The sequence below is a fragment of the Babylonia areolata genome, chromosome 9 (genome assembly GCF_041734735.1).
Source record: "Babylonia areolata isolate BAREFJ2019XMU chromosome 9, ASM4173473v1, whole genome shotgun sequence".
Lineage (NCBI taxonomy): Eukaryota > Metazoa > Mollusca > Gastropoda > Neogastropoda > Buccinidae > Babylonia > Babylonia areolata.
This window is the reverse complement of record NC_134884.1, coordinates 17,619,614-17,643,437: the sequence shown is the minus strand read 5'-3', so window position 1 is coordinate 17,643,437 and position 23,824 is coordinate 17,619,614. Positions and strand designations below refer to the sequence as shown.

The window sequence follows — 23,824 nt, the reverse complement described above, 5'->3', positions numbered from 1 at the left end:
TATGCTGTGTACATTTTGTTCATTTGAATGCAGACATACTTCATTTTGATGTTCACTTTGTTGTGTCTACTTACTATGTCTGTCTTTCTCTCCTCTTGTTTTCGCTTTCATTCCATTTCATTGCATTACCTAGTTTCACAGGGAAATACCTTTGTTTGGTCACCATTAGTCCACCACACACCAGAGGAGACCCTGCACTGCTGATGACTCACTTTGGTGGAGTTCACTTGTGCCTGTTCCAATTCAGTCGTACGTGGGGACAACACATAGTGAGTCTCCTAATGAAAGCAAGAAACGCTGTCCTGACTAGCTGTTGTGGTGGTGGCGTGGTTAGTGTTGCAGACTGACAACTTGGAAGACACAAGTTTGAGCCAAATCAGAGTCCATGATATTTTGCCTTTGGCAGTCTCCTATCCACCATTGAATGTGCTATTTGCTCAAAATGGGAAGACTGAAACCACACAATTGAGATCATGCATTTTATGGATACAGCCTTGGAAGCATTGATCAAGTTTCTTGTTTTCTGTATCTTTCAAGTCTGGTCTAATGCTGGGATATAGTATGGAAGGAAGCATGGTATCTTGTCACATAATCACAAATCTGAATGAACTTCCACAGCTGCATAATCATCATCATCATCAAATGGAAAAATAAATGCCTCAGATTCAATGACCTTTCATGCCCTGCTGTCACAGTGACCTCGATTTTGATTTTTTCTCCTCATCCATGCTTTTGGTCAGTTCCTACCTAAGTCTTTGTTGCTTGCAGGATTGGAGGGTACTCTTGTCTGTTGTTGGAGGAATGTGGTGGCAGTCTTTACTCACACTCAGTCTGGCTCTGTGACTAAGTTATTATTATCATCAGTGGGAACTTGGCGTTTTCCTGCATATGCTGAATCAGAACAGGCATTTATGAACATCCCAGTAGTGACTTGGCAGCAGTGCAAGTCCTCCTCTGGTGTGTGGTCTTCTGGTGACCAAGCTCCCTGCGTGTAGCAAGTATAATGGCGCAGCAAAAAGAAAAAAAAAAGCATTGTTTTCCAGGAGTGGAGGCCACAATCAAGTCTTACACAATAAATCCATGAATCTACCAAAAGTGAAGACTTTGACATAAACTTGCCCAAGGCATGGAAATGGAGGGGAACTCAAACCTGAGATCACAGTGAGAGCAAGGCATGAAAGTTCTTAGAATCTGGGACCATTTTTTTGTGTACTAAACATAATGATGGATGAAGATGATGACGATACTGCTATTGAGATGAATGTATTTTGTTTGGGACAAGAATACAAGGCTGTACTTGCTCATGTACTTTTCATGATAATTATATCCTGGTGTGATGGGCACAATAGCTGAGTGGTTAAAGTACTGAACTTTCAATCTGAGGGTCCCGGGTCCGAATCTCGTTAACAGCACATGGTGGGTAAAGGGTGGAGATTTTTTTTCTGATCTCCCAGATCAACATAATATGTGCAGACCTACTTGTGCCTGAACCCCATCATGTGTGTACACAAGCAAAAGATCAAATACGAATGGTAAAGATCCTATAATCCATGTCAGTGTTCGGTGGGTTATGGAAACAAGAATATACCCAGCATGCACACACCCGAAAATGGGAGTGTGGCTGCTTATATGGCGGGGTAAAAACAGTCATACACATAAAAGCCCACTTGTGAATATGGGAGTATCAGCCCAAAAACGAAGAAGAAGAAACCTGAGGTCACAGTGAGAACAAGGCATAAACATTCACTGAATCTGGGACCATTTTTTTTGGTGAATTTTACATAATGATAGATGGAGATGATGATACTGCTCTTGAGATGAATATATTTTGTTTGGGACAAGAATTTCAAGGCTGTACTTACTCCACAACACTATTATTTTCATAATAATCATATCCTGGTGTGAACCAGGTGCTGAGATTTACAGACACGTAGAGTGTCTGCACGGAAGTTTGAGCAACACACACAAAGAGATGATTAATGAAATGGATGACACTCTGGACTGTTGGGTCCTGTTGTCTTGCTGTTTGAGCCAACGTACATTCAACACACGGGGGGGCCTGGCTAAGGACTGAAATATAACCACACAGATCTATGCAAATGATGTGGCTCAGTTTGGTTTAACCCACAACCTGGCAGCTATCAGTTGTATTGTTTGCCACTGCTTCTGGAAAGTGAGGCAAACAACCTTGTCCAAGAGACAAATGTGATCTCTCACACTTTCAGACAAACACATGCAGACCCTTTAGAAATGAAGGCGTGTAAGTGTGTGTGTGTGTGTTCATGTATGTGTATGTATGTATGTATGTATGTGTGAGAGAGGAAAAATTAAGAATGTTTGTGGTCTCTTTTTGTGCAATCACACAAACACACACACACACACATACATAAAGACCGACAAACATTATCCCCCTTCTCAATTTCGCCGGTTTTCCATTCCCCTCCTTGTTCAGAGAGGAAAGACTTAAAGCTGTGGACAACTGCTACTGTTACTGATACCACACACACACACACACACACACTCTCTCTCTCACACATCACACACACACACACACACACACACACACATTTGAAGAAAAACATCGAACGACTGGAAACTGATGGAAAATACTACATCAAAAGGTAATAAAGTGTTTTGTTTTCACTTTCCAAAGTTTTTATTGAAGAGGATACTCAGGGGTACACTTAATTCTCTAGCTAACTCTTTCAATACTCTGGGGGGTATCTTGTCAGGGCCATGGGCTTTGTTGGGATTTAACCCTTTTAATTTATCAAAAATTGCCTCAGGTGTGACAACAATGTCCACCACTAATCTTCCATTCGATTTTTCTCCTTCTTCTAGGCGAGGGATATTATCACTAGATTCCTTCGTAAAAACGCTTGCAAAAAAGGAATTTAATAGGGTTGCCTTATCCTTATCGGAAACATAGATTTCATCATTAGTCTTTAAGAGTCCTATTCCAACCTTTGCCTTTGTCTTTGACTTGACATATTTCCAGAAATATTTGGGGTTTGATTTAGTTTCTTTTGCAAGCTTCTTCTCATATTCACGCTTTGCCTTTTTAATTATTCGGTTGCACTCATTTCGACAGTCAATGTATTTATGATAGTCATAGTGTCTTTTGCTATTCAGAAATTTCTTATATAGATTATATTTCTTTTTTACACTTTTAACTACTTTATTCGTCATCCATGCTGGCTTGGGACTTTGTCCAGATTTTATTTTAACTTTAGGAATGTATTTATTCATAATTGTTAATAAATGTTGTTCAATTTGATCCCATATCTCTTTTTCACTTTTGTTTACAATTTTTGTCCAGTCAACATCTGCCGTCTCTTCTCTCATTTTGTCATAATTTCCTTTCGCGAGATCAAATCGAAAAGTTTCATCATTATAGTCTGAACCTTCATCTACGTAGAGTGTAAATGATAATACCTCATGATCACTTTTGGCAAAAGGTGAAGAATGAGTTATATCCGGGATCAAAGATTCATCGTTAACAATCACTAGATCAACTATGTTAGCTCTCTGTCCTTTTCTTCTTCGTGTTGGTTTTGTCACCATTTGGTTTAGGTAGACATCACGTAAGCATTCAATAAAATTTTCATCTTCCTGGCTTGACCATGATCCATCCCAAGTAATGTTAGGATAATTAAAATCCCCAGCTATACATACTTTGTCAAACTTTTGTATTGTGTCGTTTCGCAATAAGTCTTGTTGATGAATGTGGGCTTTTGTAAATAGATCCTATTAGGACTTTCTCTTTTTTTGATGTTACAAAGGAATACCAAACGCTCTCTTCGAATTCATGATTATTTAGGATTGAACATTCTATGGCATTGAGACTTTTGTGGGCGTATATGGCCACTCCTAGTTTAGGGGAATTATTCACAAATAGATTGTAATCGGGAAAGTTATATTCGGATTGGTTCAAGTCTTTCTGTCTTTTGGCTTTGATTTCTTGTAAGGCAATCAGTTTTGGTTTCACATCATCTATCATTGCTGCTATCTCCCCTCTCTTATTCAAAAAGCTGTTAACGTTTGATGAAATAAAGGTTATGCCACTTTCACATGCATTTTCATTCGCACTGTTAAGACTATGTACATTTGTTGTTGGGTGAGACGGTCAGGCCTTCTGCCTGCTCTGGTCTGAGCCAGAGTCTTGCTGAGAGACCCTTCTTTTCACTATCTTGTTGCCCCTAATCATCAAATCTGTCTCCCCGTCTTCATTCCCACGTCTCTCCAATTCCATCTTCAACTTCCTGAACTCTTCTCGCTCTTGGGGTGTATTATCATTGTTGATATATACTCTTTTGGAAGCATCTGTGACTCCCTGATTGAGCTTCCTGACATTCTGCATTATCTTCTAATCTTCTTTTCTTCGTCTGTCTTAACCGTCAGTTTTAGCAGTCTGGGTTTCACATTGGTGCCAGTCCTAACCTGTCCCAGTCGAATAGGGTTGTCCAGTTGGTTGGCAGTTGCCTCGTCAGTGATTTCAGTCACAAGTTTTCTCACTTTCGTGAGGTCATCCTTTTTCTTCTCTTCAGATGTATCTTTTTGGCTCTCTGGTAGATTGACAACTATAATGTTGTTTTTCCTCTTTTCTCTTTCCTGCTTCTCTTCCAAGGCCTGAGGAACCTTTTTCTCAACTGTCTTCTCGACCAGATCTTCTATGCCCTGTTTGGAGTGTGAGCTCTCAAGCTCTCTCATTCTCTGTTCTACGGAGGTCATGAAAGTGAGGATGGCATCCATTTTCGCCTCTAATCGGGATCTAGTCCCATCTGTCTGTGCACCTGGTGCACGACATGGCTCACACACCCACTGCACGCTATCTCCTCCATGCTCTAGAACGTCATACTCTTTGTCAGTCAGCTTGTACTTACTTACTTACTTGTACTTGTATATTGCGGTGTTGAAGGCCTAACCAGCCTGTTCACCGATCCAGAAAATATCTCCCACTTGTTATGCAGCATGCGTGGCATATTAATGGTGACAGGCTGGGTCGTACAGTGTAGGCAGGCTCTTCCAATGCGTGTCCAGTCTGTTTTTAAAGGCGTTTACTGATGGGGCGGTCACTACACTATCAGGGAGGCCATTCCATACAGTGACTCCTCTCTGGGAAAAATACCCAGCACGCAAGCTCAGCCTGCAATGACCCTTGGCCAGCTTGAGGGTGTTTCCCCGGGTGTCCCTGCCTTGAAAGAGGTGCAGCATGGGTCGATCTGTGTCATATATTCCGTGTACGTACTTGTACACGTCTATCATGTCACCTCTTGTTCGGCGATGTTCCAGGCTAGGCAGTCTCAGACTAGCGAGACGCTCTGGGTAGGAGAGCTGCTTCAGAGAGCCTATCAGGCGGGTTGCTCGCCTCTGTACATCCTCTATGTCAGTGCGTAGGGTCTTGTGTCTTGGCTGCCAAACTGAATGACCATATTCAATGACTGGTCTCACCAGGGACTTATAGAGCGAGACAAAGGTTTCTGGCGTGAGATGGTCGAAAGACCTTCTTATGACCCCTAGGACTTTGTTGGCTTTTGCTGTTGCATGTGCCACATGATTTTTGAAGCTTAGGTCTTTGTCCACCAGTACACCCAGGTCTCTCTGTACGTCACTCTCCTCCAGCCAATGTGTGCACTCCACTCCCAGAGGATCCTGTCCTCTCATGCAGTAGTGGGCTGCTTCCTTAGGGTTGCCCAATCTTAGGACGCTGCATTTATCTGGATGGAAACGGAGTTGCCAGTCCATGGACCATTGCTGTAATCGATTTAGGTCCTCTTGAAGCATACCCCTCGACTCACTATCGTCACTGCATGAGAAAATCTTGGTGTCATCTGCAAAGAGCTCAACATGACTGTGGACATGACGTGGCAGGTCATTGATGTAAATGACGAAAAGTAGAGGCCCTAAGACGCTGCCTTGAGGGATGCCGCTCGTCACCTTTGCCTGCTCTGATCTTACGCCGTTTACTATTACACGCTGTGACCTGTCAGAGAGAAAGTATCTTATCCATTCAAGGACCTTTCCGCTGATGCCATGTGCTTTCACCTTGGCCACTAGTCTGCGATGAGGCACGCTGTCGAAGGCTTTCATGAAGTCCATGTACACTGTGTCCACCCCTCTGCCTGCATCAATCATCTCAGTCCAGATGTCCAAAGTCTCCAGCAGCTGAGTTGTGCATGATCGTCCCTGCGTAAAGCCATGTTGTTGCCTGCTGATCAGTTTATTTTCTTGTAGATGTGCTGTGACCTGTTCACGGACAAGTGTCTCCAAAATCTTGCAGAGTATGCAGGTTAGGCTTACTGGCCTATAGTTATTTGGGCTGAGACGACTGCCTTTTTTGAAAATTGGTGTAACGTTGAAAATTGGTGTACTTGGTGCACTCGCGGTGACACCACTCTTTACACAGAAAACATTCAATAGATTTTTGGTCTTTGAGGAGTGCGTCCTCACATGTGATGCACAACCAAGCAGTGCTCGCTTGGTTCTGCCTACCTTTGTCAGAGCCTTTGGCTTTAGTCTTGTTTTTTTGACTTATCAGACTTGGACATGTTGATGGTAAACCGTCTAAACGAAATCGAAAGTAGGAAGCAAAAGTTTGTGTTCAATAACTACCTGTGAATTAACGTATCCGTATTATTAAATTGAAAAATTTGAAATGTTACCTGTTGTGAAGAATCAGTACGGGTGACAGTGATAGTCCGAACAAGGAACGAGAATCAACAAGAGAAACAGAAAGGTTAGTAATCGGTGAGTAATGGTCGCCTTATCGCTGTTCCGAGGATCAGTTCCAGGCAACAAACAGTCACAAAAATCCTCCAGAACACGCTAAAAATATCCCGGAATCCACAGATTCCGAAACCACAAAGCCTACTCCGGCTTCTTAATAACTTTAGTATTTAAGGGAGACCGCTAATACTAGAGAAATGCCTAAATCTTCATCAAAAATCACAGAGCAATCTGAAAAGCGGCCATTCCCGCGCATGCGCAGACACATCCTTTCGCACTTGAACCATCTTGTTTTGTTTTTGTATGCAAAGTGAACTATTTTGGGTCATGTGCACCAAAGATTAAGTGGAGTCAACCTCTCACATCTACCATGAATTTTCGAAATGACTGTCCGTTTAGATATTCGGGGCAGGTTGATATAACAAGGAGTGGTACAAGAAGCAAGAACACTTGAGCGATATGTTTATTCATAAGGCACTGAGTACAGCGGCTTCAAGAGCACGTATCTGTTTTTGGTGTGAAAGCTTTATACGAAACTTTAGTCTCGTGACCTAGACGAGAGTTCAAGTTGCCCTGGGAGAGACCAAGCCAGAGCTGCTTGTTCGAACGAACGCGACGTGACGATGACTTTCCGTCTCACTTGGCTTGTGTTTTGATTCTGGTTTTCTTGACATGTTGTTCCCCATCATTGTTTCCATGACACTCTTAGTCTGAAAACGTGAGCATATTCTGAGAATCTTTGGTGTCTTCAGCTAACGGCATTCATAGTTTTGTGTTATTTTCAATACTGTTCAAGCGAAAGTGAAGATCGTATCCATGTGTGAAGTAACGACCAGCGCATCACTCTCCCCGCAGAGCAGCTGATCAGTGGTGCAAAACTGTAATCGATAAAATGTGCTTGAAATACAAACGAAGGTGTTCTACATACGTTTAGTCTGCATTTACACTTAATCATCTGCAGGTCACTTATGGATCATCATAACATTGAAAAGAGGTAGGTGAGCAGTTACCAAAACTAATAATGTTAAGAAGCAGCTGATACCTTTACATTGACTGAAATAGTTTGTGTTAACTTATAAGTGGAGGCAATGATAAATGTGAGTAGAATGCCATCATATAGCTCAGAACCACTGAAATATGAAAGTTACACAACCACACCCAGATCAGTGGCTCTCGAGAGCAGTAGGGGTGGTAATCCCATCAGTCATGATTCTGAAGTGGATACGAACGGAGGAAGCATCACAGACCCCCCATCTAATCATGTGACAAATCGTGCTGGAGTCCGGTCAGCTCCGTCTCACTTCTCAGCCCAAGTCAGCCAGAGTTTGACGGAGAAACTGCTGGACAACAGTGAGCAGTGTTCCCTGGACAATGCCCTGGTGTTTGAGTGCTCCGTGGTGGATGACTGGAGTGAGGCAGCGTCGGGCTGGGGGGTGGTGGTGCCCTACCCCAAATACATTGCCCCGCAGCCTCAGCCACAACACAAATCACAGTCTGTCCACAAGAAGGGCAGCATGAGTGGTCGGACCGCAGTTCGTTGTGTGGATGAAGACTTTGGTGGACAGGTCTGCCCTTCATGGAAAGGCAATGTGGAACCAGTGACTTACCGCTATGTGCCCAACAATGGCTACTACAGGAATCACAAGCCTATTAGAGATGTGAAAGAATGGCCGGCTATGAAAAGAACAAAATCAGAGAAGTTTCGCGTGACCCCAGAGATGCGCCAGGCTCAGAAAACATTAAAACGGGACTTGGAAAATCGCTTCAGAAGTAGTGGCGAGGAGAGTGCCTCGAGTCAGAACACATCAGGTGCTGGCCAGCTAGTCTCTGGTCAGTACCATGAGACGTTTGTCAAATCCCTCCAGACTGGTTCTCAGTACAGAGATCGTGTTCCTGACACCACATCCATTTCCAAGCGTCTGCCTGCCCGTGAACAGCAGCTCATCAAATCTGCAAGTGACCTGTTCATGGAAAAGTTTAACACTCGACTTAGTGCCTTAGAAAAAGAACTACAGACCCCAAGTGCACCTGTAGTTAGCAAAAAGTCCACAACGGAATCCACGACTGCCCACAACCACTCCCCCAGACAGATGTCCAAGAAGCTGAAAGATGTGCGTGTTCCAGAAACCATGAAGCCAACAATACAGAGCACAAAGCAGCATGGCAGTGACTTTGGAGAAGACCTCTTCACGGTCATACCCATGTGTAAACCAGAGGTCCCTCTTCGCCCTTTGGAAAAACTGACTCCAAAGCAAAAGCAGATGGAGAAGAGTACTTCCAGTCGAGACAGATCCCCCTCCCCTGAAGTACAGTCTGAAGAGGAAGAGGAAGATGACCTCATGATCATGCTCGCTTGTGCAACCTCTAACCCCCCGCCCCTTCCCAAGGATCCAGACTCTCAAGGCATCAGCACGGCCAGATCGGCCATTGCCATGACCAACTTTGACATTGAGAAAATGCGGAACATCTCACTTCAGTCTGAGTTTGCCGGCAACAAACCCAAGCCATTCCTGACTCAGAAAGAGGGGGTTGGAGGAGGTGGGGGTCGAGGGATGATGCGCTACACAGTGGGCGGTGGTGCCAGCAACACACATCCCACAGCAGCACCACCGCCGGCTGCGGAAGGCATGGACAGAAAGGAAGTGCTGCCTCGTGTTGACAGGCCCCTGGAAAGCAGCCTGGGTTCTATGGGCAGTTCGCTTCCAGAAATCATGGGCAAGAGACTAAGTGTGATTGCCGCAACTCACCGATTGCTGTAGTGGTGGAAATGTGATGGTAATGTTGGTCCTTGTTGTCAAAGTGTACATGCCTTTTTTGCTCAGTGAGATACATGGTTATGCCTTTTATTGTGGCAGCATCTTAACAACTCAGTGTAAGCATTTGTGTACAGACCTGATGCTTGTTGAAGCTATTGTTGATGTTGTTGGTTTATTTTTGTTATTGTTTTGTTGTAAACATTTTTATTGTTTCTTCATTGTTTATATCTGGTGTGCGAATCATGCTTGTGTAATGTCTTCATTGTGGACAAACAATTTGTTGGTGTTGTTTTAATTGATGTTCTTTATGACTTTTTATGTCAGTATGTATGATTTCTGTTGTTATTGAGACATTTGTGAATCATTTGTTCATTCTGAATTCATTGTGTTAGATTCTTGTTAATCATTCCTTTCAGTTTCGAATGGTCTTTTTTAAATATGATAAGAAAAAAAAAAACATATGATTTTTTTCATCTGTATTGGGATCTGTCTGGCATTGTGTTTTGTTGTTGTTGTTAGAATACTGGCATATAGTACATTGTACTGGGGTAAAACTGAACGATTAAATGAACATACACACACACACGCACACACACACACACATGAGAGGGAGAGAGAGAGAGAGAGAGAGAGTGGGGTAGGTGGAACGTATACTAGGTAGGTAATTATCTGAAAAAGGCTACAAACCATCCATGGAAACTACCAGTACAAGATAACCAACTGACTAACCAGCCAGAGAGAGACAGACACACACACAGAGACAGAGAGAGAAGTTGAGGCAGTAGAGGATGAGACACAAATAGATACAAATGTTCAGGTGATTGGCAGTTTGTTGGCAACATTTTACACTCTGAAATTTGTTCCATTGGAAACAACACAAATAAACAGATTTTTCTCTTTAAATAATGTTTTTTAAACAGAACAATCACTAACACAGTAACAGATGAGAGCATGGCAAATGATCTTGTTGGACAGATTTTGTCAAACTCTTTAGGTGACATTGTACTTAAGTACAGTTTTAATGAATGTTTAGAAACACATTGATCAACATCTTAGGGGTAACTCTTTAAACATTTTTTGTTGACTGTTATTCTTGGTTCTGAAAAGAACAATAGCATGTGTCACTTTGTAGAACAGTATCATTTGAATAGTCCGAAAAGAACTAAATGACATAGCTTGACAATCTCTTGTGACTATGTTTTTTTGTATGTTTCTTTTTCAAGTAATCAGTTTTGATACTATCTTCTAGTGATGTTTTTATGTCCTCTCTTTTTCACATAATATATTATCACTGTTATTTTGTGATCTTTTTTAAAACAGATTTTTTGGGTAATGATTTTTCTACACACACACACACACACACATCACATCACATCAAATGACATCATGTCACATGAAATCACATACCTCATGACGATGCAACTTTAAAAAAAAAAATCATGATCTTCACATTTATGAAATTGATCAAAACAAGGAGTCAAGTTCTGTCGTTGTTTTGTTTATTTACAAATTGGTATATTTCATAGTATATAGTATTATAAAAGATATGCTGCAAAGCTCCAAAATAGTTGGAAAAGTTATTAAGTAACCAACAAGTGGCAAAATCAGACCATCGACGGAACTGTGATATGTTTAGGTAAAGTGGGGCAAAAGAAAATTACGGCAGTTTGTTCAACGCCAAGTTGGGCAAAAGAAAATTACCACAGTTTTTTCAGCGCCAAGTGGGGCAAAAGAAAATTGCCACAGTTTTTTCAGCGCCAAGTGGGGCAAAAGAAAATTACCACAGTTTTTTCAGCGCATGCTTTGTGTCACAATTACCTACACTACATGCTGCAGGTAGTTTGTTCAGTTCAGTCTGTTCCACCCCCAGAGAGCTCATTTCCTGCCCACTTGGTTCCGACCATGACAGTCCGTCCCCATACTGGTGCAGTTAATGGGTCGGGTATGTAATGGGGATCACAGTTCTGGTTCATGTGCTTCAAGCATTGTGCAAGCGGCCCAGGGATGTAGTGGCTAACAGCCTGTGGTAGTGAATTAGAAAACGCTGTTACTGAGTTGTGTCTTTTAAAAAAAAGTTTATTATTATTTGAATTTCTTTTTTATTATATGTCAGGGGTGAGACAGAGGGTGTGGGTGGGGGTGGGGGAATCATTTCTGTCTGTTTTTGTTCTGGATCAAGATCAAGGTAAGATAGTTGACTGTATTGTTGCAATGGATCTGGGAGAGCGCATGCAACTGTAAAGTATATAGCTTTTGAAAAAAGATTTAAATATTCAAATTAATTTTTTGATAGTGGTTGAAGGCTGCAACAATGGCAGATAACTTTTAATTGATAGTGGCCCTATTGCTGCGGTGCTTCCTGCTTCAATGGCATCTTCTTCCAGCTGGTTCCATTCTGTCGCTGTTCCTGTGAAAATAATTCCTAGACTGTTCTGTTTTGCTGAATGGAATCGCAAAGCCTTTGCTATTCTTGACTTCTCTTATTTTCTGCTGTGTTCTCTGATTTATAACCTCAGTGTATCATTGGTCTGGGTCAACTGCTGATCTTATTTGCAGCCCTGCGTTTTATGTTTTCAGTCCTGACAATCTTGGATCATATGTGTGTGCATGATTGTTCTGTATGTTTTGGTGTAAATATACATATATGAACATGTGCCTTACTATTGCTGCGTTATTTTCTTATCTTTGCCATATTCATGCATTTATATTTATCTTTTCAAACTGCCAAGCAGTGTTCTGCAGTCCTTTCATTTCAAAATCAAAATCTGTGTAAAGTTCATTTAGTCATGGACTGGCGATGTCATGAAGGTTCATCGTCACTTTCATCATTATTTATCACTTACCATTTTGATTGTCATAGTAGATCAAAACCAGTATAGAATTTATACTGTCATTTAGTCTCAGACTGGTATATATAAGCAGTCATTGTCACTTAGGTCATTATTAATCACTACCCATTGTGATTGTTCGTTGTCAGTCTTGTGTCTCTTCACTCTTAAAGTAGCCTTCAGTTTTATGTCTTTGCATTCCAAGTGATATTAGATATTGTAGTAGATGTTAAACTTAATGATCGTTACTCTTTTTCAGTATTTTTCCCCCCTCTTCCTTTGCAATGAAAGTTCATTTCTCTAACTCAAAAAGCATTTATACCTTTTTCAGTACCTTTGTTTTGAATACTTTTCTTCTTTTTTTTCAACACAAAGAGATTACAGTAAACAAGGGAAAGGTTTGACAGATATGTTTGTGCACTCTTTGTCTCATTTTTTTTTCTCTGCCAGGGGAGCATAGCTAGAATTGCCAGCTGATGGATATATGGTTCACAAAAAAATTTAGAACCACTTGGGAACATGCACAGTTTTCTTCTTGGGGGCATGATGATGATCAAAAAAAAAAAAAAAAAAAAAGAAGTTTTTTTTGTTTTTTTGTTTTTGTTTGTTTGTTTTTAAAGAAACAGTTCAAGCTGTGTATTGTGCAATGTATGCTTGAAACAGCTGTTTTGTATTTAGTTAGAACCCAGTGATAGAGTGTATGCCCCTTGCATAATTGATTAATTTGGATCATCTCTCTCTCTCCCTCCCTCTCCCTCGCATTCCCCCCCCCTTTTTTTTTGGATTATTTTAATTAATTGGGCTTTTTTGTGTGACATTTTATGTAAACATAACTGCTTTTATAGAGTGGTCTTAGACTTTTGTGAAGTCTGTATGAAAATTTGTTGTGAAGACTGCCACACAGATTAGCTCACTCTGTCACTGTAGGTAACTGTGCTGTAGACAGGAGCAGCAGGTCTGATTTGCCTGCTCCTGTTTAGCCTGTCACCAGTTTGCTTACCCTTTGATTGTACAGTCACCCTCAATGTCCTGTTCCGGCCGGTTGCTGACTTTGCATCCTCTTTCACCTACCCACTATTCCTGTTTTGCCTATACAGCATGAAAAAAAGTTCCTCTTGTAGACTTTGCACCATGTTTCACTTAATCGCCACTCCTGTTTCACCTATTCAGCATGAAATATGTGTTCAGATAACAGTGCTCAGATTGCAAACAGAACAAAGACACACAAAAACGTTTGGAGAAGCTGAGAACTGTATGACTTTGGGGGAGAAGTTTCTTTCCCTGAGCTGTGTGTGTGTGTGTGTGTGTGTGTGTGTCCTTGCAAGCAAGATGTTCTGTCAAGCGGTTTTATCAATATTATTTTTTTTAATATTTTTTTTAAAGAGCAACTGATGTCTGTTCCAGTACATAGACAAACTGGGAATTGGCGATTTGGGATAACAAACTTAGAGATATGCGAATAGGGATAGGCAATATGTATACATGAATGACAGTCAGTCATGTGTGACTATGACCATCAGAACAGCAGAGGAAGCAACTGCTTCCCAACTGTCTGGGCTAGAATTTGATTATAGTCCCCAAAGTCCAACTAGCCCCCAAGGCTGCAGCACTAAGAGCCAAAGCAATCTTGCCTCCAAGTTTAAGATAGTCCTTCACAAAAGACAAAGCTGTAATTGACTTCCTGTTGCAATGGGGAAATCATTGATCATACAGCTCTTGTTTGCTGTTGGCCCATCTGTAAGCTTATGTCAGTCTGTGAAATAAGCTTATCGTAGGGGCACTTCCAGTATAGTGATAGGCAAGTCAGGTATAGGTGACCCAGAAGTAGGCAAACTGGGTATAGGTGGACTGGAAATAGACAAATCAGGATGACACTTGACAGAGCATGAAATGAATAGATGTATTTGACAGCCTTCATTTTTCCTGGCTCAGACTTAAATGTTATTTTATGTTGACCTGCCTGTTGGTGACTTTGCTACCTCTTTCTTTTAACCAGGATTTATTAAAAAAAAAAAAAAAAAAATTAAAAATGTGTTTCAGTATATTTCTGAAATTGATGTTTTGCTATGAATGTGGAACATTATTTACCAGTGTAATTGATTTCCTTGTTGTACTGTACAGTGTTGTGCATGTAATCCATTGTGCAGTGTTGTTTCAAATTGTGCTATGTGATTTGTATTTTGTCGTGTTGTTCTGTGTTCTTTTCTAGTCGCAGGAGATTGATCTGTTTCTTCACGTGTGCACACTTCTGCCTGTCATTCATTCATTTTCTTCAGAGGTGAGGTAGTTGGTGGGAAATTGTCACGCACTCGCCTATGGTGTCTTTGTTGTGTGAATGAGATATTATTTTTCATCCACTGTACATAGTGTAGAGATCAAGGATGTGAACAGAACTGGAAGCAGATAAAAAAAAAACTGAACAAATCTGGGAGAGAGAGAGAGAGAGTGTGTGTGTGCATCATGTGTTCATGTACTTGTGTGCATGTATGTGTGTGAGTGTGTGTTTGTGTATCTGCATATGTGTATACATTTATGTTTCACATATGTGTTGTTTTCTTTTTATGCTGCTGTCTGTTGTATGTTCTTGATAATGCATAATTTGAAATTTTAAACACAGAACTGTCATTGTGCATGTAATCAGTATATAAATTTCATCAGTTATCTGAATGACATACCTTGCGCAGTTGTGTATGTATTGTATGTATACATTTGTCAGGTGTAATTTTGCCTCTGTATGTGAACTATCTTAATGACTACAGAGTCACAGCAAGCTAAACAGGAAAGTATTCATTCATGTTCGCTTGTTCACATACCCTAAAAGTGTGGAAAAGTAATGCATATGTTTTGAATCTTTTCATATCAGAGGTGTGTGTGTGTGTGTGTGTGTGTGTGTGTGTGTGTGTGTGTGCAATGTTTTGTGCTCTCTTTTCTCTTCCCCTTTCCTCATTTGAGAAAATTCTCTTACAGGTTATTGTTGTTGTTTTTTCTTCTTCTTTTAATGGCTGTGAATAGACAGTGTACAGAATCGCAATGTGATTGAAAAAAAAAATGTGCAATTGATTATGATACACTGATGTATAAATGTGTATCAGAAAATTGTGCATTATTTGTTGAAAACACTCTGCAGAGATGTCAGTTTGTATTGTAACTGCAATCTGTTTTGCATATGTCATCTCTTCTCCAGCCTTAATTATGACCAGCTCAGTGAAGATATTGAACAGATCTGTTTGTTGCAATCATGGTATGTGCATAAAATCTGTTCTTTTGCCTTATTTGTAAATTATGGTCAGTATCTTAATTGCTCAAGCAGCCATTACTATGACTTTGGTGCCTTGAGTGAATCTTATGGTAGATTTTGAAGAGAGGGTATGCACACATGTGTGTACATGTGCATGCACACACACACACACATACACATACACACACATGCATGCACACATATACACACATGCATGCACACATACATAACATATGCATTACAAATTGAGAATCAAAACTGAAGAGTGTGCACTTGAGCAAACACAAACACACACACACTTTGTCGTGTCTATTAATCCTTCGGGATTTTATGACAATAAATGAAGTCAAGTCAAGTCAAGTCAAGTCAAGTCAAGTCACACACACACACACACACACACACACAAGAAAGGCAGGTATGAATGGAATTATGATGGAACTGGATTATGAAGAACACCAAACAATACAATCTGCATAATGTTCAACTTCTTTTTTTTCTTTTTCGCCAGAATGCACTGCAGGTATGTGCACATTTTCCCCTTGATTGACTTTTTTTTTTATATTTCATTTAGTATAATTTATACAGTATGTACAGTGTATGGCTGACCGTGTATGTGTTTTATTTGAAAATTGCTAATACATCATGGAAGAGGCTGGGTTTTTTTCCCCCCCGCATATCATTTATTGTAGTCTATTGTAACATTATTAGAACTGTTCATCATTTAGGCTAATGTATAGTGTCAATATTGATGGTTTTAAGCTATACCTCATATTAGATATATATATATATATAGATAGATATATTAGCTGTCTTCCAGTAGTGATTCCAGGTGTGTGTGTGTGTGTGTGTGTGTGTGTGTGTGTGTGTGTGTGTGTGTGTTTCTTCTAAGAGTGGAAGACAAGAGATAGAGAGGCAGAGGTAGATTGAAAGATAGACTGAGAGAGAGTCAGAGAGAAGGAGAAGACAGAAATAGAGAGGCAGACATGGGCAGAAAGATAGATGAGAGAGAGAGAGAGAGGTAGAGAGAGAGAGAGAGAGAGAGAGAGAGAGAGAGAGAGAGAAGTTTTTTTTTTTTATACCAGGTGTATGCACACGCATGAACGTCCATTTCTGTCAGTTGCTGTTCAAGAATATCTGGCTGGGCGATTTTCTGCTTAATTCCTGACCAAGTCAGGTTCAAGTCTGAAAGGCGTTCCTACACATGAATTAAATTTATTTTCATATGAACTCAACTCTTTGTTTCCATGTTTGGATAAGGTTATCACAACAGGGTAAACAGAAGGTTCCAGTGATGTGTGTGTGTGTGTGTGTGTGTGTGTGTGTGTGTGTGGTCAACTTAGTATTACACAATACTGTGTTTCTAAAAGCAGAAGGACCAGGCTTGCAATGATATGACTACATTCAAGTTGGTATTTCAGGCTGACGGGCGCAATAGCCGAGTGGTTAAAGCGTTGGACTGTCAATCTGAGGGTCCCGGGTTCAAATCATGGTGACGGCACCTGGTGGGTAAAGGGTGGAGATTTTTACGATCTCCCAGGTCAACATATGTGCAGACCTGGTAGTGCCTGAACCCCCTTCGTGTGTATATGCAAGCAGAAGATCAAATACGCACGTTAAAGATCCTGTAATCCATGTCAGCGTTCGGTGGGTTATGGAAACAAGAACATACCCAGCATGCACACCCCCGAAAACGGAGTATGGCTGCCTACATGGCGGGGTAAAAACGGTCATACACGTAAAAGCCCACTCATGTGCATACGAGTGAACGCAGAAGAAGAGGTATTTCAGGCTGATCCAAAGCTAAACGAATAAGTTGCATGTCACGTTCTTACTTGAACAGTTCAATGTCCTCTCAAAACCTGACTGAAAATTCAAAACTGTTCTCCAGACGTTGGGCAGTGTTGACTTGAATCAAAGCTTTGAAGATGAGAGAAAGAAGCCACTTTTTATTGTCTGAATTCGTTTATCTATACAATGCTTTCTTTCAGGTGAGTGGCTGATGTCAGTACTAGATAGTTTGTCTTTTCTTTCAAGAATTGGTTGCCTGTTGTTGGGAAGGATGTTTTGTAACACCTTGTAAAGAAGCACACTTAAGACAATAACTGAAGATTTTGTTGTTACTATGTTATTTTTCAGTGTTTGTAATGGTTTAAATCCTGTCTTTTGCATTTTATCAAACGTGGGTACGTATGTGATGGTTGCATTTCTGACATTTGTGATCAAACGTTATGGATGGCACTGGAATCGTTATATATATATATATATTATTGTGTTACTGAAATGATTCTTCATTGATGAGAAATCGTATTATACTATATACGCGAAGAAAGAGAGCAGAGTTGTTTGTCGTTTTCTTTGCTAGTATGTGTTTGTGTGTGTATGTGAGGGGGGCGAGGGGGTGGTGGGGATGGAGGGTAGGAGGGGGGAGGTGAGGGTGGGGGGATATGTGGATGGATGGGTGCATGTTGGCACGCACATGTGATCTCATTATATGTATACCGTGTGTGTGTGTGTGTGTGTGTGTGTGTGTGTGTGTGTGTGTGTGTGTGTGTGTGTGAATATGACTGTGCATGCACATATTATGTAGTACGCATTGTTTTTATGTCGTACATAGAGAAGCCAACAGGCCTGTACTGCCTCAGTGATGTAAGCTGCTTACCGTCACACTGACTGGCTGTGTACACCTGTCTGTCAGTGCCAAGTGCAGGCCCCTTCACAAATGGACTTGGCACACCCGCCCTGCCGACTTCTAAACCACTTAATCAACCACTCGGCATGCACCAACGATCTCTTTGAGGTCATGCATGAAAACGATACAGTGCTTTGTTCTTCACAGCACAACATTATGCCTGTTGAATCTGCAGTAGTAGATTATACATTCCTCAATCAGCCCCTCTTGATAGGTTAGTATTATAGGTAGTCAATACACTTAGTATTGTATTCATTATCTCGTGAACTTTCCTTGTGGCTCTTCGTTATCAGTGTGTGGACTGGATTACAGTCAACAGTTCATCAGTGATAAACAGCCGGTTCATCAGCTGTTTGTATTCCATAGGCCGTGAATCGTCGGGAGCCGCCGGCCGTGGCCGAATCAGTTTAGCACTGTTGTGACTTCTGACTCTTGTGTTCAGTTCACCACAGATCCGGGTTTGAGTCCCCGTCAGTTCGGCATGGTGTTCTCGGGATTTCAGTTCAAAAAGGGTCCTCATCCCACCCAGTGTTACTGGGTATACTTCCTGACTTCTTTCGGGGAAGATCCAAACGGCGGCCTTCCTGTGCCGGCGCGCCCTAAACTGACGCAACTGTGGTGGATACTGGGTTATGACTTCACTGGCCCGATGCCCATAATTATACTGAGGCTCTTTGACTTTGAAAGTTAAACAGAAAATCATCACTGTAATGATCAAAGTCAAAACTAAGAGGTCACTGACAGAACCAGGAATCACGGTTTGTTTTAATACCATATATACCTATATCCCTCATATCCCCCATTAGATTAAACGAAGATTTATTTTTTTTTTTTTTGAGGGGCTGGGGTTTGGTGGGGGTGGATATTGTGAAAAACAAGTAAATAGTATTCTACAGTGGACACTGTATCTGGGCTCAGAAAGCGAGTGTACCAGCAGGTTTGATTCACGCACGGACCAAGGTCTTAACCGGCCCCTCCCCCCCCCCCCTCCTCCCATCCAGGCTCTGCAGTTCACCAGACCTCGACTACAGTTGTCTGTGTCTGCTATTATAGTCTTTCGGATGAAACGGGTAGTCGATAAGGTCCCCAGGGAGTAATATGCACAGCACGCACATTATTGACAGAATAACCATCAGCAATATAAGAAATGTCACATGGAAAAAGAAAAAAAAATCAAAGAGGTGAAAACACGAATATTCTTAGAGAGCCAGCGGCTGCACAAATGCGCGGTGTGCGTGCGTGCGCCACATAGTGCGGGTGCGTGCGTGTGTGTGTGCGTATGTGTGTATGCCTGCGTGCATGTGAGAGAGAGAGAGAGAGAGAGAGAGAGGAGATTATTCTTGATGTCTGTAGGCCCGGTACTTGGGATTCAGACCATACATTTGAAAGCCTGCAGAAGTAGCCTACTTTGGAAGGAGAGGTAATCAAAGACTCGTGTGAATTTAATCCCTTGGGGAGTGTGGTTATGTTCGAGGGGTACCATTAAATTTTAAAAGGTTTCAGAATTCCTTACAATGAAGAGAGAACGGCGTTACCTTGCCTGTCAGTATAAAAAGCCTAAAAAAAAAACCCCCAATAAGCATGCATGTACCGTAACGCCGGTAAAAGATCTCGTATGTGTCGGCAGTAGCTTAACTCACTCAGTACGGCCAGTCCTCTCTTCTCCTCTACACAGACCCCTCGGATGTCCAGTGGGTGTCTGAATGACCCAACCTTTAGCTTCCGTCGTCAGAATTGTGGTATTCTTTGTCAACATTCACCTCTTCAGTATAAGAGCCTCCCGCTTGCAATAATTTGATGATGGTAATTTGGGTGAAACGCTGTTAACGTCGTCTCTTTCGCCGTTCGTATGGAGAGAGTTAACTTAGGCGATTGGTTTGTTTTGTGGATGCAGTCCTAGTATTTGAATCAGTACCTGGTCATGCCTGTCCTGTGATCGTTTACTTGAGCGATAATCGGGATTACTGTACACAACAATAGACCATTACAGTTTTAGTTCACAGGAACCCCTAGGCTGGCAAAACGGCAGGTAGTAGGTTTTTTTTTTTTTTTTTTTTTTTTTTTTGCTGCCTCATTGTCGATGCCGTTTCAGTGACATTACGCTCCCCCCCCTTCCCCCGCGCCCCACCCCCCTCCACACACAAGCACACACCGTTCACCCAATTAAATTTCCCTACGACAATGATGATGATGACGACGACAACTGACAACAACGATGAGTTTCAGTTTCAGTTTCTCAAGGAGGCGTCACTGCGTTCGGACAAATCCATATACACTACACCACATCTGCCAAGCAGATGCCTGACCAGCAGCGTAACCCAACACGCTTAGTCAGGCCTTGAGAACAACGATGATATTACTAATAATAGTAACAGTAGATAATAATGATAATAATAATCATCACCATCATCATCATCACCATAAGAAGAAGAATAGTAATGACAATGTGCATTTGGAGAGCGCTTACCCTGCGGCTGTAGGCGTATACAGCCACCCCCAGGCTTGTATGCCGCAGCACAGTCCCAGTGCCAGCAGTTTACAGGGCCGTTAAGTGGCCCTCATTGGGTCACACACCAGAGAAGACCCTGCACTGCTGCCGAGTAAGTGGTGTTATTTGCAGTGCCTGTTCTGATTGAAATTACACTGGGCATCTTCGTAATCGTACAGCCAGAATGGGTGGGTGCTTCCCGCCACCCTCCTTACCGTCCTTACACCCACCATAGACACTAATATCTAACCCCCCCCCCCACCGTTTTCCCACCCTCCGCCCCTCCAGGACCCCCCCCCCCAACTCCGCTATACCCCCACCACCCTACCAGCCCCCAGCGTGGAGACCGTCACGACGTTCCTCCAATAACGGTCCCCCAAGAATCTGCCGAGCATTGAAGAGAGCGGAAATGGAAACTGTGGTCAATATGAAATCACGGCATGAAAGGGCCGCATAATGTGAAACGATGTTTTTGTTGTTGGTGTTGTTTTTGTCATAAAGGTAACGGTGAATGATGATGCATGCTATGGCATGGAGGTCCATTTAGTCTTAGGAATGTCAGTGTCACAAAACTAAAAACTTTTACAATCAATACCAAACCTTAACCTAAAAAAAAAAAAAAAAAAAAAAAAAAAAAAAATAAATCATGCAGTTTAAAGTTAACGCAGCACCCTACCCTAGACAGTAGATCCAGAAGCTTAAACGATCAGTAAATCCTATAGCTTTAACGGCAGACCTTATAAACTTAACGGTAAACCCAAGCCAAACAGTAGACCCTATGAGCTTGAACTTTACTGCAATCCGCAGCCTTATCAAAAGACTCTGTAGCTTGAAGCAGAACGATTTATGGGAGTGGGAGGGTCGGAAGGGGGGCAGAGAATGAGAAAGGGATTAAGAGCAGGCGATGATGGGAAAAAAAGAAGAGAGAGAAAAAGACAGAAATAAAGAGCAATATAGAAGAGGACATTTCTGCTTGCATTTTTATTTGTATTTCTTTTTATCACAACAGATTTCTCTGTGTGAAATTCGGGCTGCTCTCAGGGCACCAGGGAGGCGCGTCGCTACACTACAGCGCCCCCCCCCCCCCCCCCCCTTTTTTTTTTTTTTTTTTTCCTGCGTGCAGTTTTTATTTGTTTTTCCTATCGAAGTGGATTTTTCTACAGAATTTTGCCAGGAACAATCCTAGTGGAGGTCTAGTGGAAGGGGAGAAAATATCGGCGGCTGAGCCGTGATTCGAACCAGCGCGCTCAGATTCTCTCACTTCCTAGGCGGACGCGTTACCTCTAGACCATCGCTCCACATTAACATATGATTTCAACAGAAGATGCGTGAGGGGTGGGGGTGGGACATCATTCGTACTGAAAGAGAATTTGGTATATGCCAATGCGTGTGTGTGTGACTGAATCAGTAGTGGTTAAAGCTCCCATGGCCTTTTACTGTCTTCGGGGCTGTGAATTCATATCCACTGTGTCCAGGGCTCGGCATTGGAAGGCGGGGGCCCAGTTCTCTTCTCCAGCCGTTTTAACTCACTCAGTACGGCCAGTCCTCTCTTCTCCTCTACACAGACCCCTCGGATGTCCAGTGGGTGTCTGGGTGACCCAACCTTTAGCTTCCGTCGTCAGAATTGTGGTATTCTTTGTCAACATTCACCTCTTCAGTATAAGAGCCTTCCGCTTGCAATATTTCGATGATGGTAATTGGGCTGAAACGCTGTTAACGTCGCCTCTTTCGCCGTTCGTATGGAGAGAGTTAACCTTTTCCCAACCGATGTCAGGTACTCATTGACACCTGGATGGACTGGAGTGAGGACATCTGCAGCAAAGTGCACTTTTCCCAAGGACACAACACCTTGCCGAAACCGGGCCTCGAACCACGGCTCCCGATCACTGGTGAACACTAAATCTACAGAAGTCCAACGCCCAGTCGATTCTAGAAGCCACGGCGCCTCCTGAATAAATTGACTAACTAATTATGTATGCATTGCCCGTATCAATCAGTTGAGGACGAACAATGAAATGGGACGGAAAAAAACCAAACAAACAAACAACAACAACAAAAAACCCCAACGAACAAACTACCACAAAACCAAACAATCGACTGAGTTCGACCCGAGCTGACTCCCCGCTCATTCACTCACCTTTGGGGGGAAAAAAAGAAGAAAAAGGTAGGGGGGTAGTGTTGGGGTGGGGCAGAGAATAGTCCCTTTCCCCCCTCCCCCCACCCCCACTCCCACCCTATCCGTCTTCCCCTCCCTTTCAACAAAGGATCGACTGTGCTAACTAAACCCGACAAACAGGAAGGTCGGTCCGTTTTGTCAAGCAAATGCGTTCGAACCTAAGTTGACAGAGTGTAAACCTCCCCACACCAACACCACCCAAGAAAAAAACCCCAAGAAAACCACCACCATGCCTGCCTTCTCTTCGACGAGGTGGGGGTGGGGATGGTGCAGAGAAGGTGGTGTGGTGGTGATAGTGGTGAGGGAGTGGGGAGGCAGTGTGTGTGTGTGTGTGTGTGTGTGTGTGTGTGTGTGTGTGTGTGTGAGAGAGAGAGAGAGAGAGAGAGAGAGAGAGAGAGAGAGAGCCAGAATCAAAATCATAATCATATTTGTTTTCATGAAGTTCCCAGTTAAAGGTTTGTAAACACAACAATGCAGTATGTGTGCATGCGCGTGCGCGTGCGCGTGTGTGTGTGTGAGTGTGTGGTGGGTGGGGATGTTGTGTTGGGGGTAACAGGGCGGTTAGTGCTATACCTGGAGCGATCAAGTCTTCACAGCTCCAGCGAATATAATCATGGCAGGCCCCCCACCTCCATCCCCCCGCCCTGTGTGTGTGTGTGTGTGTGTGTGTGTGTGTGTGTTGGGTGGTGAAAAGAGCGTATCGGTGTTTGAAGTCGGGCAAAACACCAGTCTTCAGTATTGGCAGGCCTGCATCGATTTCTGTGGACCGCTGTTTTGGTAGAGGAGTGGGGGCGTGGGGGCGGTGGGGGTCGGGGTGGGGGGTCGGGGTGTGGGGGTAGGCGTGAACAGGACCTCCTGCAAAGAGCCTATTCATAAACAGGGCTGTGTAGAATCACATATAGCACAGGATCGCCCTTCTGTCG

The 23,824-nt window shown here is 42.5% G+C and overlaps 1 protein-coding gene across 1 annotated transcript; it reads left to right on the top strand.

Moving 5' to 3' along the window:
• The first annotated feature begins 7,321 nt into the window (after positions 1 to 7,321).
• LOC143286097 (uncharacterized) lies at positions 7,322 to 10,239 on the top strand. The gene has a single exon (XM_076593684.1). It carries the CDS (start codon positions 7,815 to 7,817, stop codon positions 9,483 to 9,485), a length of 1,671 nt encoding a protein of 556 aa, XP_076449799.1. The 5' UTR covers positions 7,322 to 7,814; the 3' UTR covers positions 9,486 to 10,239.
• Positions 10,240 to 23,824: the final 13,585 nt, after the last annotated feature.